The sequence below is a fragment of the Heterocephalus glaber genome, unplaced genomic scaffold (genome assembly GCF_053883595.1).
Source record: "Heterocephalus glaber isolate CG9 unplaced genomic scaffold, H.glaber_assembly_v1.0 deba00001673, whole genome shotgun sequence".
NCBI lineage: Eukaryota > Metazoa > Chordata > Mammalia > Rodentia > Bathyergidae > Heterocephalus > Heterocephalus glaber.
In genome coordinates this window covers 22,019,664-22,033,086 of record NW_028258410.1, presented here as the reverse complement: position 1 = coordinate 22,033,086, position 13,423 = coordinate 22,019,664, and the positions used below count along the sequence as shown (strand labels likewise).

The 13,423-nt window shown below is 43.9% G+C and overlaps 1 protein-coding gene across 1 annotated transcript; it reads right to left on the bottom strand.

The window, feature by feature from the left end:
* Positions 1-3,632: 3,632 nt before the first annotated feature.
* Wfdc3 (WAP four-disulfide core domain 3) lies at positions 3,633-11,778 on the bottom strand. Its single transcript, XM_004858148.4, is given in 8 exon segments — positions 3,633-3,821; positions 4,302-4,487; positions 6,521-6,599; positions 6,601-6,653; positions 10,080-10,193; positions 10,196-10,225; positions 10,967-11,098; positions 11,672-11,778. Coding segments are annotated over 8 exon segments (690 nt in total). The 5' UTR covers positions 11,751-11,778; the 3' UTR covers positions 3,633-3,804.
* Between the last annotated feature and the right edge of the window lie 1,645 nt (positions 11,779-13,423).

Sequence of the window (13,423 nt, the reverse complement as noted above, 5' to 3'; positions counted from 1 at the left end):
TAAGTGTAATTCAGTAGGGATCCAGAAACTCAAACAGAAAGCAAGCATTTCCTTTACCTAACCTTCTAGAATATCATTAATGGTCTATGACTTAGACTTCTGCTGCCCTCTGGTGGCTCTGAGATTAAAGCACCCAGCAAAGAATTCCCACTCTGTGTGGGGGTTTCATCATTCTTGTATTTGTGAATACAAACATTAAGCTATCCTTTTATGCATCTATCTCCTTGATAAGAGGGCTTAACTACAGTGGAAAGAAATCTCTCCACACAAGAGCAATTTCCCACCCTCCTCTCCACAGATCCCAGTTAACAACAACATAATGCCCAACCCCTGAGGTAGCAGTAAGAGCCCAACCAGGTAAGAGGTGCAGGTGCCATGATATTGCCAAGGCTCACGGCACAGAGCAATCAGACACTTCCACAAACACAGAGCAAGGAAATGAGTAGAGCAGGCAGGGACAGCAAGACTCCCTGACTCTGGTCAAAGGTCTCGGTCAATCCAGCTTAAGGAATGGCAAGTATCAGAGGCCCAGAAATTCCTGTCCACTAAGAGGAAGCTAAAGATGGAAAGGTTGGGGGTGGCTTTTCAATCTGGTCAAAGCTAGGGATAATGGTTGAGGGTAGAATCGGGGCTCTCTGAGCCCTATTTCCCAGAACTGAGGCTGAAATAGATTTAAACCCTGTGGAAGGAAAGTTCCTGAAGGCTTCAGTGGTTTAGGGTAAAACATTGGGAAAACTGCTCAGAAAGGCCTAGGAGTGGGGAAAACTTCAGCAATCACTACCCACCCCCATTGCTACCTATCCTCAAGCCATCCCAGAAGAGGACAGATCGGCAATGGGTCAGTTATTTTCATCAAAGATCGACCCTGATGATTTTCTTAAATTATGTGCATAAAGCCAGGCAACTACAATCCCAGCTCTCAGAGAGTTAGTAGGACCAGTTGCCCAGGAGTTTGAGGACAGCCTGGGCAAAACATAGACCCCATGTCAAAAAGAAAAATTGTGTGCATATGTTATTTTGACTTTTTAATAAATAATAAAATGATAAAGGAATAGGGATCTGACAAAATGGTCAGCACCCATTACACTGACACCAGCCCTTCCCTTTTGCCTGCAGCCACAGATGTCCTGGGAAGGCCACTGCAAAGAGTACGCTGGCCACTCATTTTTGGATCAGGCAGCACTAACGTGTGTCTACTCAAAGAAACCAATGTTCTAAACCCAGTAAAAACTAGAATTTCTTAGGCCCATACGAAAACAGGAAGGAAAAGGCAGCAAGTACACAGCAGTGACAGAAAATACGTTTTTGTTACTGTTTTAAAGTTCACCATAGGGCTGGGGATTTAGCTCAATGGTTTCGCCACCTGCTGCGCAAGCGCAAGGACCCGAGTTTGATACCCGGTACAAAAAAAAAAGAAAAGTTCACCTCCATTTCTTTCCATTAAAGCCAGTCATTACCAAAGCATTTTTGCAATATTCAAGGTGAGTGCCAGCATCTATTCTTTTCCTGCTATACTTAGCAATTTCAATCCAAATTTTAAATGCACATGCCATTGAGCCAGAACAGCACCTACAATTCATGATCCACTGCTCACAAAGCATTCTTTCTTCTTTGCAATTAGAATCACAGCTTTTAGGTCCAGGCAGGCCCCTCCCCAGCCCCAGGGATGAAGCATGATTAATCTACAACAGTCATGTTTTCCCATTCCCTCTCCTGATATTTGCTTTCCCAGCCTCCCTGTGGCAACTTCTGAGGAAGAAGTCCTTACAAAGGGAGTACCATTTGGGGTGAAGGTCTTTTTGCCACTACCCTCTACATGCAGCTTCTCCCTGCTGTGATATTTAGAGCTGTAGCAACCTTCCTGCACCCATGAGGTAACCACACAAGGACAAAAGCCAACACTGCAAGGCTGGTGGAAAAAGGAGTGAGTAATCACTAGTGTCACAGTGGAAATGCTAATCCAGCCTCTCACTGCTTCTCTCTGCACGCCAATGAGAAAATCAAATCTCTTTGTTGCCTGCACTGTTAGTTGGACTTCCTATTATGCGCAACCCAAAGAATTCTTAATTGATACACTAAGAATTTACATTTATTTTTTTCATTTACTCAACAAATATTTATTGAGGGCTTGTGGGCAGCTGCATTTAAGAAAATAGAATTCAGGGCTGGGGATTTAGCTCAGCAGTGCCACCGCCTACCTTGCAAGCGCAAGGTCCCGAATTCGATCCCCTGTACCAAAAAAAAGAAAAAAGAACCAGGAATTGTACTAAGAATTTATCCAGATTTCCCTATAAAAATAACCCAAGATATATATGTATAAAGATATTAATGTCTAATAAAAATGGCCATTTAAGTAAATTAGCCATTTCATAGAGTTCTATTAAAATAATATGTGATAATTTGGTCAATCTTGAGTATGTTTAACCATCTTGGAAATAATCCATCCTGCTTTAATATATATAAGGAGGTAAAGAAAACCAGAAATCACATATAATTTCCATCCACAGTTAAAATGTACCATGGAAACATGCTTGACTATAACTCATACCAAAAAGAAACAGCAAAACCTGAATCTTAGCCAAGAGTTGTGGCAAATACCTACAATCTCAGCACTTGGGAGGCTGAGGCAGAATTGTAGTTCAAGGCCATCTTGGGCTACATAATGAGTTCAAGTCCAGCCTGAACTACATAGCAAAATCCTGTCTCAAAAAAAAACCAAAACTGAATCTTGAGACCAGGTACAGTGGCACACACTTGTAATTCCAGCTAGATAGGGGCCTGAGGCAGGAAGATTCTGAGTTCAAAGCCAGTCCAGCAACTTAGTGAGACCCTGTCTCAAAATAAAAAAATTAAAAGGGCTGGGGATATAGCTCAGTACAATGCCCTGGATTCAAGGCTCAGTACTGCCCCTTCAAAGAAAGATAAAGAAAAGAAGCGAATCTTGTAACATGTTTGGTGAGATAATATTTTTGTTAATTGGCAAAAAAAAAAAAAGAAAAATAGAAAATTTTTAAAGAATATAATATGAGGTCATAAAAGATCTCCAGTTTATAGACTATGACCCATTTTGGGTCTATAAAAGACAATGGGGGGGGGGGGGTACCGGGGATTGAACTCGGGTCCTTGCGCTTGCGCAGCAGGTGGTGAAACCACTGAGCTAAATCCCCAGCCCATAAAAGATAATTTTTCAAAATTACCTTGTTCCCAAGAACATAGGGACATCCTCTAGTATGGTAAAGCTCCTGGAGGGGATAAACTGCTTGTCTTGGAATCAAGGGCTGGCCTTCAAGGAAGGAGGCACACGGAGGGAACATTCCAACAGCTGCAATAAACTAGCCACCCACCCATGTTCACCCCCAACCCATCTCCTCCAAAAAGAGAAATAAAGTCAGCAGTTCTGAAAAGAGAAACCCCCTCTCGCACCCTGGGCTGGTGAGAGACCTCTATGACTGGTGATCCCACGTCTAGCTTCCACCCTTCTCGCCCCTCACCACACCCAACCATCACCCATTTCAGTGTTCTCAGAAAGCGTGGTCACCCATCCTCTGTCAGTAGTTCTCACTGCTGCACAGCCACACTCGGAACCTCAGATCCCCATCTCATCTGAGCCCCAGACAGCACAGACACAAGGGTCAGCACCAGGCTTTATTGGAGGAGAGAAGGGAGCACCAACATCCACAGCATAGCTATCTCCTATGCTCCAGGCTACAGCAGGGACTGTTACAAGCCCCAAGGCATCATCCTCTCCTGGTTGCCACGACAAGCCTCCTGGAGTCACTAAAGATCTCTGGACAAGTCAAGCAACTAGGGCACTGGGGTTTCTGCAAGTAGAAAAAATATCAAATCACAACTGTGCCCTCCTGACTCCAGCTACCCAACATCTTTTCCCCTCCACACAGAAGAGCCTTGGCATGTTTTGGCTGCCTGCTCCCTAAACAACCCTTGTGGTTCAGAAGTCACCCTCCCTCTAGCCCCCACTGCCCAAATGTTGCTAACAATCATGTTGCCTCTCTGGCATTTTCTCTGTGCTAGTACCACTTTGTCACATCTGCCTAGCCTTTAGGGACCTAGATCAAATCCCACCTATCCCAGAGAGACCTGTCCCGGGACCACACCAACCCAACACCTATAAGCTAATACTTTCCATATGAGGGTTCTGGTCTACGACACAGACTCTTTCTCTCCAACTACACTCTTCTTGGCCTCCAAAAGTTCCCTTCCCGATATCTAAACCAGTCTTGGCATACAGCAGTTAGGTCTGTTACCTTCATTGGTTGATAACAGCAAGGGACTGTACTCACCTATTTCAGAATCAGAAGTGATTGTCCAGTTGGAGTTTGTGGTCTGTTTGGGAAGCAGGATTTGTGGGACACAGAAATGTCCACAGCCTGACTTGCAGCACTTTTCCCCAGCTTGACAGTTTTCATCCATCATGCAACCAACAATACACAGGCCAACCAGAACATCTGGACAGGTACCACCCCGTCCTGTGGGGGGGGGGAGGCACAGATAAAGAGAGAACATTGGCTTCACTGTCCCCAAGGTCCCATCTAAAACAGACATGGAGGCTCCTGGTGAATCAAACGCAGGCCTCTAAGTAGATCTTAACCAATTTGGCTAGAAAACTATTCAGCTGGAGGATCTGGGAATCTACAGGCACTCAAAGACCTCTGAGCTAATAAGAGTTTTCAAATGGTGTCCTAGAGGGAGTTCCCTAAAGGTAACTCATGGGTGACAGACATATAGGTTAGGGGGAGGATGAAGTGGAGCACACAAAGGCAAGGTCCAACTCTCTCCTGTGCTTGGGCTTTGTAGTGTCATGTCCTTGTCCACACCCTGGACAAGATTTGGTGCCCCTGCTATGTGCACCTGTAGTACCCTGTATGTTCCTCCTCTCATCAAACATTATTATACAGGAGGTCCCTGGCTTATGAATGATTCAAATTCCAATTTTTCAATTTTAGAATGGTACTAAAGTGATACATTTTCAATAAAAATCATACTTCCAATTTTGATCTTTTTTTTTTGGTACCAGGGATCGAACTTGGACCTTGTGCTTGCAAGGCAGGCAGCAGAACCACTGAGCTAAATCCCTGCCCCTAGAATTTTGATATTTTCCCAAACTAGTGATATGCAGTACAATACTCTCTTGCAATGGTAGGTAGGATAGCAGGACACAGCTCCCAGTCACATGATCACAGTGTACATAAACGATGCTCTACAGTGTGCTATGTGTATAGCTAAGCTAGACTGCTTGGTAGGTTGGGTGCACCAAATGCACTTTCAACTTACAAGAGTTTCACCTGACAAACTGTTTATCAGGACTGACCCCATCAGAGGTCAAGGAATGGGCCGGGGATTTAGCTCAGTGGTTCCACCACCTCCCCTGCAAGTACAAGGTTACTGAGTTCAATTCCCGTAGCAAAAAAAAAAGAAGTCAAGGATGGGCCGGGGATTTAGCTCAGTGGTTCTGGCACCTGCCTCGCAAGCACAAGGTCCTGAGTTCAATCCTCGGTACCAAAAAAAAAAAAAAAAAGTCAAGGAACATCTGTAATTCCTTATTTAATTATCTGTCTTCTCTAAGGATAAGAGACCATCCTCAACACTTTGAACATTGCTGGGAATATTAAAGGGGCTAAGAATCTGGGCCAGTGATTCTGAAATTGGAGTTCCACAGTGCCTGGCACGAAAGTAGTGCTGAGATACACATTTTTTTAAAATTCTGAAACAACAAAGAAATTGAAACAGGAAAGCTTCATCTATTTTTCATCAAATATAGATATCTAGCTTCCAACCAAAATTTCATTTGAGATGGAAGGAAGCTCTGTGCTAAAAATTAGGTCTGAAAACCATGATCTTTGGCAACTCTCATTTGCAAGATGAGGAAATTGGCATTCAAAAAGAGACGTTTGTTTACCCCAGGTAACAGAATAAATCTATAGCAGAACCAAGACCAGAAGCCATGCCGCCAGTCTTTAATAGGGGTTATTCCTTCCACCGCACACTGTCTTCTCCCTAGCTCTTTTCAGGGCAACATGGGCTCCTTGTGCCCAAAAGGAAGGGTTGTTTTGGATTAAAGATTGGGGGACAGGGGCGGGGATTTAGCTCAGTGGTTTCGCCGCCTACTGCGCAAGAGCAAGGACCCGAGTTCAATCCCTGGTACCAAAAAAAAAAAAGATTGGGGAACAAGAAAGATAACTCTGGCTCCTCCCAGGAAGGGAAAAAGAAGGCAAAAAAAGGTAGCCTCCTCTCAAGTTGACTCTGGAACTCAGGGAGCACTTAAGGATTTTTTTCCCAAAAGAGCCAACATATCAGCCAGGCACAGTGGCACCCACTTGTGATCCCAGCTACTCAGGAGGCTGCATCAGGAGGAGCATAAGTTCAAGGTCAGCCTGGGCAACTTAGCAAGAACTTAGCAAAATCCTAACTTAAAATAAAAAATAAAAAGGACTGGGGAAATAGCTCAGTGGTAAAGTGCCCTGGTTCCCCAGTACTGTGGGGGAGGGAGGGTGACACCTACCTCCCTTAATGTCTCCTCGGCAGGTGTGGCCACAGCCAGGGCTGCAGCATTTATGCCCCTGGGGACAGGATGCATCCCCCATCACACAGCTCCTCACATGGAAGGGGGTCCGCAGGACATTCACCACCAAATCCTGTCACAGAATCAGAGCACTGAGTCACTGAGTATAAAAAGCATTTTTCATTGCGCCCCATATGTATAATGCATACATATTTATGTGCAGCAGGTATATGCAATGCACCCTGATATTTCATACCGTATTTTTTTTCTTTTTTTTTTTTTTGGTACCAGGGATCAAACTCAGGACCTGGCGCTTGCGATGCAGGCAGTGCCACTGAGCAAACTCCACAGCCCCAAATAGCGTAGTTTTTCTAATGCTGGGCATATACTACTAAACTGATTTTAGCACTCACAATTTGAAAAATCACTGTTCAGCTCTACTCTCCTGTGGAAAATATACTAACTGCCAACCCTATATTCATTCTTCCTTGTTTCTTACACTGATAAATGTCTGCGTAAACATCACCTAGCAACAGGCAAGTAAGACACTTATTAATAGAACCCCATGTTTGTTCTGAGAGGCAATTAGTCCAGCTAAAATGATTTGTTCCTCCATATTCTCTTGCAACTAGGAGTGACCACAAATGATGACATAAACTGGGGAAATGTTTGCGCGCCTGATACAAACTGCCCTTTCACCACTTCCTCCAGACCAACAGCAGATATAGAGAGGAAAGGCAGATCAGCCTTCTTTCAATTAGGAAGCACAGTAATAAGGACAAAATTATAGATTGTCGAGGAATAATAGAGAAATAGCTTCCTTTTCAGACCCACCACACCAGCCCTTCGAGATTTCTTGTTAGGTGAGAACAACAACCAACCCCTACATAGTTAATTTTCTGTCATGGAGGGCCAGGGATGTAGCTCAGGGCACCACACCTGCCTGTCAAGAACAAAGTCCTGTGAGTTTGATTCCCAGTACTGGGAGGAAATTTAAAATTCTGTTATATAAAAATTTAAAAAAAAGTTTTAATTCTGTTATGGAAAGCAAAACATATTTCATATATGGCCCTTCAACATCCCTGTGAAGATAATGAAACCCAGAGGAGAGAATGGGCCTTTCCCAGAACTACAGAATGAGTCAACAGGTAAACAGGACAAAACTCAGCCCCTGGATTTGCAGTGAAGGACTTTCAGGTAACTTGGCCAAGTACTCAGGAACAGGCACACCCATAGAAGGCCACATCCCAACCAGTCCAACTCACCATGACTCATTTATCTCAATGTTTATTTCAAGTTTTTAAATGAAGAGAGAAGTGACAAGCAATTAAAAGTTTTATAGAAAACTGAAACAGAACTGGTCCAGTGCCTCTGAGTAGCAACAAGTGAGGATGACTGCCACGTGGCTGGCTCCTGGCAGTCTGCCAAGATGGAAATACCAAGCGTTGAACTCCAAGGAGAACAAACACTGGAGGCTTCACCAGGTCCTGCAAGCTGGCAGTGAAGGACCCGGCTGAGAAAGATTCCCAGGCTTTTGTTCCAGAGCAGGGTCTCAAGAGTCCTGGCAAGGAACACAATCTCCCTTTTTCTCTTATGGGCAGGCTGCCCAAGATAGCTGCCAAAGCCAGGCACAGCAACCCCGGTGGGTACAGAGAAGGGGCCTGCTTCCTGGGGAGACCCGGCTGGAAGTAATGAGGTTGTCTATCTTACAGAGAGGGGAACTGAGGCTCTGAGAAGCAGAAGTGACTTGTCCAGGGACCTGCTGGCCAGTAACTGATAAACTGCAGACTTGAACTTAGGTCTGAGACAATCTAAACCTATACATTTCCACATAACACACTGCCACATGCACTCAGTTGAGAGAATGGCTCTAGTTTCTTCAGAAAACATAATAGAAAACCCCATTTCTGACAGCAGACTAGAAAACAAAATGCCTAGACATAAACTTGAGAAATTTTTTTTCTGATACCAGGAATCAAACTCAGGACTTTGCCAGGCAAGGCACAGCACCGCTGAGCTACATCTCTAGCCCTGAGAAATATTTTAAAACTAAAATATCCCAAAATACAGCAAATACACTTGAACAATAGGAAGACATAAAGATTCAACATTACAATATCAGTTCTCCTTTAAGTTAATTTATATATCTAATATCACTCCAATAAAAATAACCTCTTAGTTCAATCCCCGGTACCAAAAAAGAAAAAAAGTAACCTCGTGGGGGACCGGGGATTTACCTCAGTGGTTCCACCGCCTGCCTTGCAAGCGCAAGGTCCCAACTTCGATCCCTGGTAACCCCCCCCCCAAAAAAAGTAAACCTCTTTATGTAGGAAGTGGTAGGGGTAGGCAATATGATAATAAAATATACTGAGAAGCACAACCAAGTGAAAGAAGCCATGAAAATCCTAAAACAATAGGAAAATAAGAAGGGGCTAGACAGAGAAGATACACCATCAATTTCTAACTTTTTAGGGGCCTCTCAGGGGAATTACAAAGCAGGCAAGGTATACAGCAGGAAACTACAGCTTCGAACTCAAAATTCTCTCAACAGTGTCACATGTGTCCAACCCCACTGCCACCTCCCCAGTGTCAAAGATGCCCGTCTTCAGCTGCATCACTCCCCTTCTCTGCCTCTATTCTAGCTTTCTTTCTGATTCCCAAAAACGGCAAACTCCTCATCACCTGAAGACTTCTGCGTGTGTCTCTCTTCTTGCATTATCCCTCACACCCTTCCCCTGGCTAACCTCAACTCCTCCTCTGGGTTGCAGCTTAAATGTTGCTACCTCTGACATGCTTTCCTTGACCCCTTAATCTGAAGTGAGCCCCTCATTATTCTGTCTCATTTCCCTGTTATCCCTCTTGCAATTTGAAATTATGTATGTATTTATTTATGTGCTTATTTATTAAACCTCTTTCTCCCTCACTGGACTTTAAGCTCCATAAAGGTAGGGACAGGGACTATTTTCTTCACCACGATATACCCAGAACCCACGGTGAACCTAGCAAACAGTAAATATTCAAAACATATTTGTTGAAGGCATGAGTGCATAAATGGAGAGTTAGATCACGAAGACCCTGTAAGAAGAGGAATCTCCTTCAAATACCTCTCTACCAGAACCAGAATAAAACAGAATCTGTTTCCAACAGGAGATGGCCATCCCATGTGTGTACAGAGCACACAAGAAGCAGTGGCGGGGAAATGTGTGCTGCCCTCCACAGACATCAAGATTCTATTTTGATCTTTCTTTGCAGATTCTTGGGACTGTAATAAAGGATATCACAACTGACAATGAAGGTGGGACTCACCCAGTAGCTTTCAAATCTGTCTACAAAGATATACCAACACTGCCCTTCTGGCATCCTCCTTTGCCTGACTAGGCCACATCCCACAAATCATCATGGTTTGGGTACTCTTTTTTTTTTTTTTTTAAGTTCTCAGACTATAGCAGGCACTTGATTATTGTTTCCCAAAGTAAAGTAAAACCATCAAGATGTGTGCATATCTGAAAAAGAAACAAGCAGACCAATCAGACCATGGGGTTGGGAGGCAGTTTCTCACCCAGCTTCTGATTAGGGACTGGGACCACACAGCGCTTCTTACAGCCAAATGTGCAGCACTTCTTTACACCTGGGCATGTCTCATCATTGGTGCACCTTTTAAAACAGGATTGTTCTGGACAACCCTGGGACAATCTCCTTTCCTCCCTGTAACAAAAACAGAGACAGCAACAGATAGGAGACTACGGTGCCTGGAGACACTCAAAGGCACAGCAGAAGGGACAGTCAGAGGAAGGAAGCCCCAGGTTTCATTTAAGCCTCTCATCCCTGGTGCTAAAGCAGAGAGACTTTAACAACAGCAACAACAATAGCAATAATGAACACTTACCGTAGCGTTTATATGTACCTTTTGCCAGGAACATCTCAGTTTATAGATTTACAACCCTATTTTACAGATGAGGAAGTGGGGCTGAAAGCTTAAGATTTGGCTGGGGAATAGTTGAGTGTACAGCATGTGCTTTGCATGCAAAACGCCCTGATCTGATCCCCAGCAACACATAAAAAAGGAAAAGAAAGAAAAGGAATGAAAGAAAAAAAAAAAAACTTTTAAGATTTAAAAAGAGCTGTTGTTTGAGGTTTAAGGATTAAGAAGGTCTGCCTGATCCTAGGGCCCATTCTTTTAATCACAGGCTTTCCTCCACAATTCTGCCCTCCTTTGGACACACAGGAACTCCGAGTTCAAAGTAAAATACATCAGTAATCCTGGTACACTCCTTCCTGATAGAAGGCAAAGAACGGAGGGTGCTGAATAGAGACCCCCAAAGTGAAGAGTAAATGTAGAGAAGCTAGATTTTGAGAGCCAATCTGAGATAGGATCCCCTCTGGTTCTATCCATCCCAGAAGCAAGGCCAGAGAACCCAGGGGATTTTGGCCCTCCTGCCAACGTACCCTCAGGAATGTCTCCTCGGCAGACCCAACCACAGCCTGTGCTGCAGCACTTCTGCCCAGCTGGGCATGATTCATCACCTTGGCATAGCTCTTTGCATGGGTTCTTATCAAGAGGACATTCTCCTTCTTTCACTGCAAAAGATACCATGGGAGGTTAGGGTAACCAATGAGGCCTTCAGAAATGGGGAATAGGGCCAGGGATTTAGCTCAGTGGTTCTGGCGCCCGCCTCACAAGCATAAGGTCCGGAGTTTGATCCCTGGTACCAAAAAAAAAAAAGAAATGGGGAATAGAGGTCAAATATACCTCAACATTTCCAAGCGTTCCTACATCAAAATATCACTGCAACTGCCTTCTCCTCCTACCATACAACTGGTAACGCCCATCCCCCACCACTAAAGAAGCAGCCACGCTGCAGATACAGAAAGGAGGACTGTTCTCATTCAATGAGCACTACAAAATAACTGGAGCTATTCTACTAATAGCTCTACTACAGGACTCTACTAAGTCCTCTCTCCTTATCCCAAGAGAATAAAGAAAACCAAGAAGACTTACCCTGGCTGTCCTGAGAATCTATTCATCAGTCCTGTCTTACAGAGATGATCATCTCAACAAATGAGGACCCTCATTCTAAGAGAAGGCAGGAGATGACTCTTCCCCAGTCACTTTCTGTTACTGTTAGCCAGGGATCCCAAGTGATAGCTCACCATGCTTGCCTGCAGTCACCCAGGATGCCAGAGACCCAAGAGCAACAAGTGCCTTCAGAAGGAAGAAGCTGCTTGACATCCCGATGATGCTGAGAACTGAGATAAGATCTCAGTTCAGGCCAGAGATGGACCCTTGCCCAGAGTATCAACTGAGGAAAGAGTAGGACTAGGGAATTGCCCCAAGTCCAATCCCAAAGTCTTCCCTTATGCAATAGTCCTCAGGAATGTCTCCTCCTGTCAAGAAGAAGACTGATTGGTTGCTCTTGTGTGGGAAGATTCCTGGCACTACCGGACGGCACATGTAATGGGGGTGATGGAACTCTGAATGCAATACACACAACACCCTGGACAATGACAAGGATCCTAGTGGGAAGCTGGAAAAATGGAGGGATAGCTATCAGATAAAGGATTAAAGGGAACCCTAGAAGGGCTTGGGATGATTCCACTGCAGCTGAAAAGACAGAGGAAAGGACTAGAGAGATACAATAAGAAAATGACCAAGCTAATAAAATAACCTAAGCATAACAACATTGTGGCTCTTGCTCCACCTAACAACCTAGAAAAGACACAATGGAACAGACTAATAGAAACTATTAGAAAACTACAGAAAAGCAGCTTTTAGTTTACTCAGAATTGGCCTGGGGATTTAGCTCAGTGGTTCCAGCGCCTGCCTCGCAAGCACAAGGTCCCGAGTTCGATCTCCGGCACAAAAAAAAGAAAAAAAAATAAGCATTAGTTTACTCAGAATACAAAGTGATCTACATCTTGGTGTTTTTAGACCACACAGGCCATTCTTGGACCAAATAAAAACTAACTGGCGAAAATTCCCTTGTCCATATATGCCCCCTTTCTTTATTTTTCCTCCCTTTATCTCTCTTTATCTGTCTTGTTCATGTCTTTGGTTAGCTCTGATACCTAATGGTGTGCACTGGCACTGCTTAGCCCTGCAGGGTTAGAGAGCAGGGTCAAACCAAGGCACAAGGTAAAAATCTCCTTAATACTAAGTTTGGTGCAAGGAAGCTGCTCTTAGTAAGGCTTACATTGGAGCATGGATATAATTAACATTTGTTTGTTACCTAATATGTGCTTTAAGATACTATTCGATCCACAGTATCAAAAAAAAAAAGAAGAAGAAGAAGAAGATACTATGTATTTTAATCCACAAAATAATCTCCCAGAGACAAGAAGATTGATTCAGAGAAGCTGAAAACTGCCCATAAGCATTGGCGGCTGGAATGCCATAGTATTAACAACAGAGAGCATTGTTTGAAGGTTTATTTTTGCCCTGATTTTAAGTGCTTTACATTAATTAGCTCAATCCTCACTACACCCTTATAAAGCCAGGTGCTTTTATTCCCATTTTGCAGTTGAGAAAACAAGCATAGAAAATTTAAGAAATGTGGGTCACACAACTATTAAGTGGTCCAATTCCATGGTCAATATTCTTAACCATCATTCCATTGGATTTGAACCCGTAACTTTCCAACTACAAAATTCTTGACTTTCTACTACACAATATCATGACCTGGAAAGAATAACTTCCTCTAGCATTCATAAATGAATCCAATTCTATTCTGAGGCACCTTGCCTCTGAAGATAGAAACAAAAGGATCTCTGGAAGAACGCGACAGCTGTTAAGCCACTCGCCCCCAGACCATCACAAAATCACCCATCTAGGGAGAGAAGCACCGCTCGCTGGGGCAGAAGTACCCTGGCCAAGACCCAACCTTCATTCTGATGCCTTCAGACACA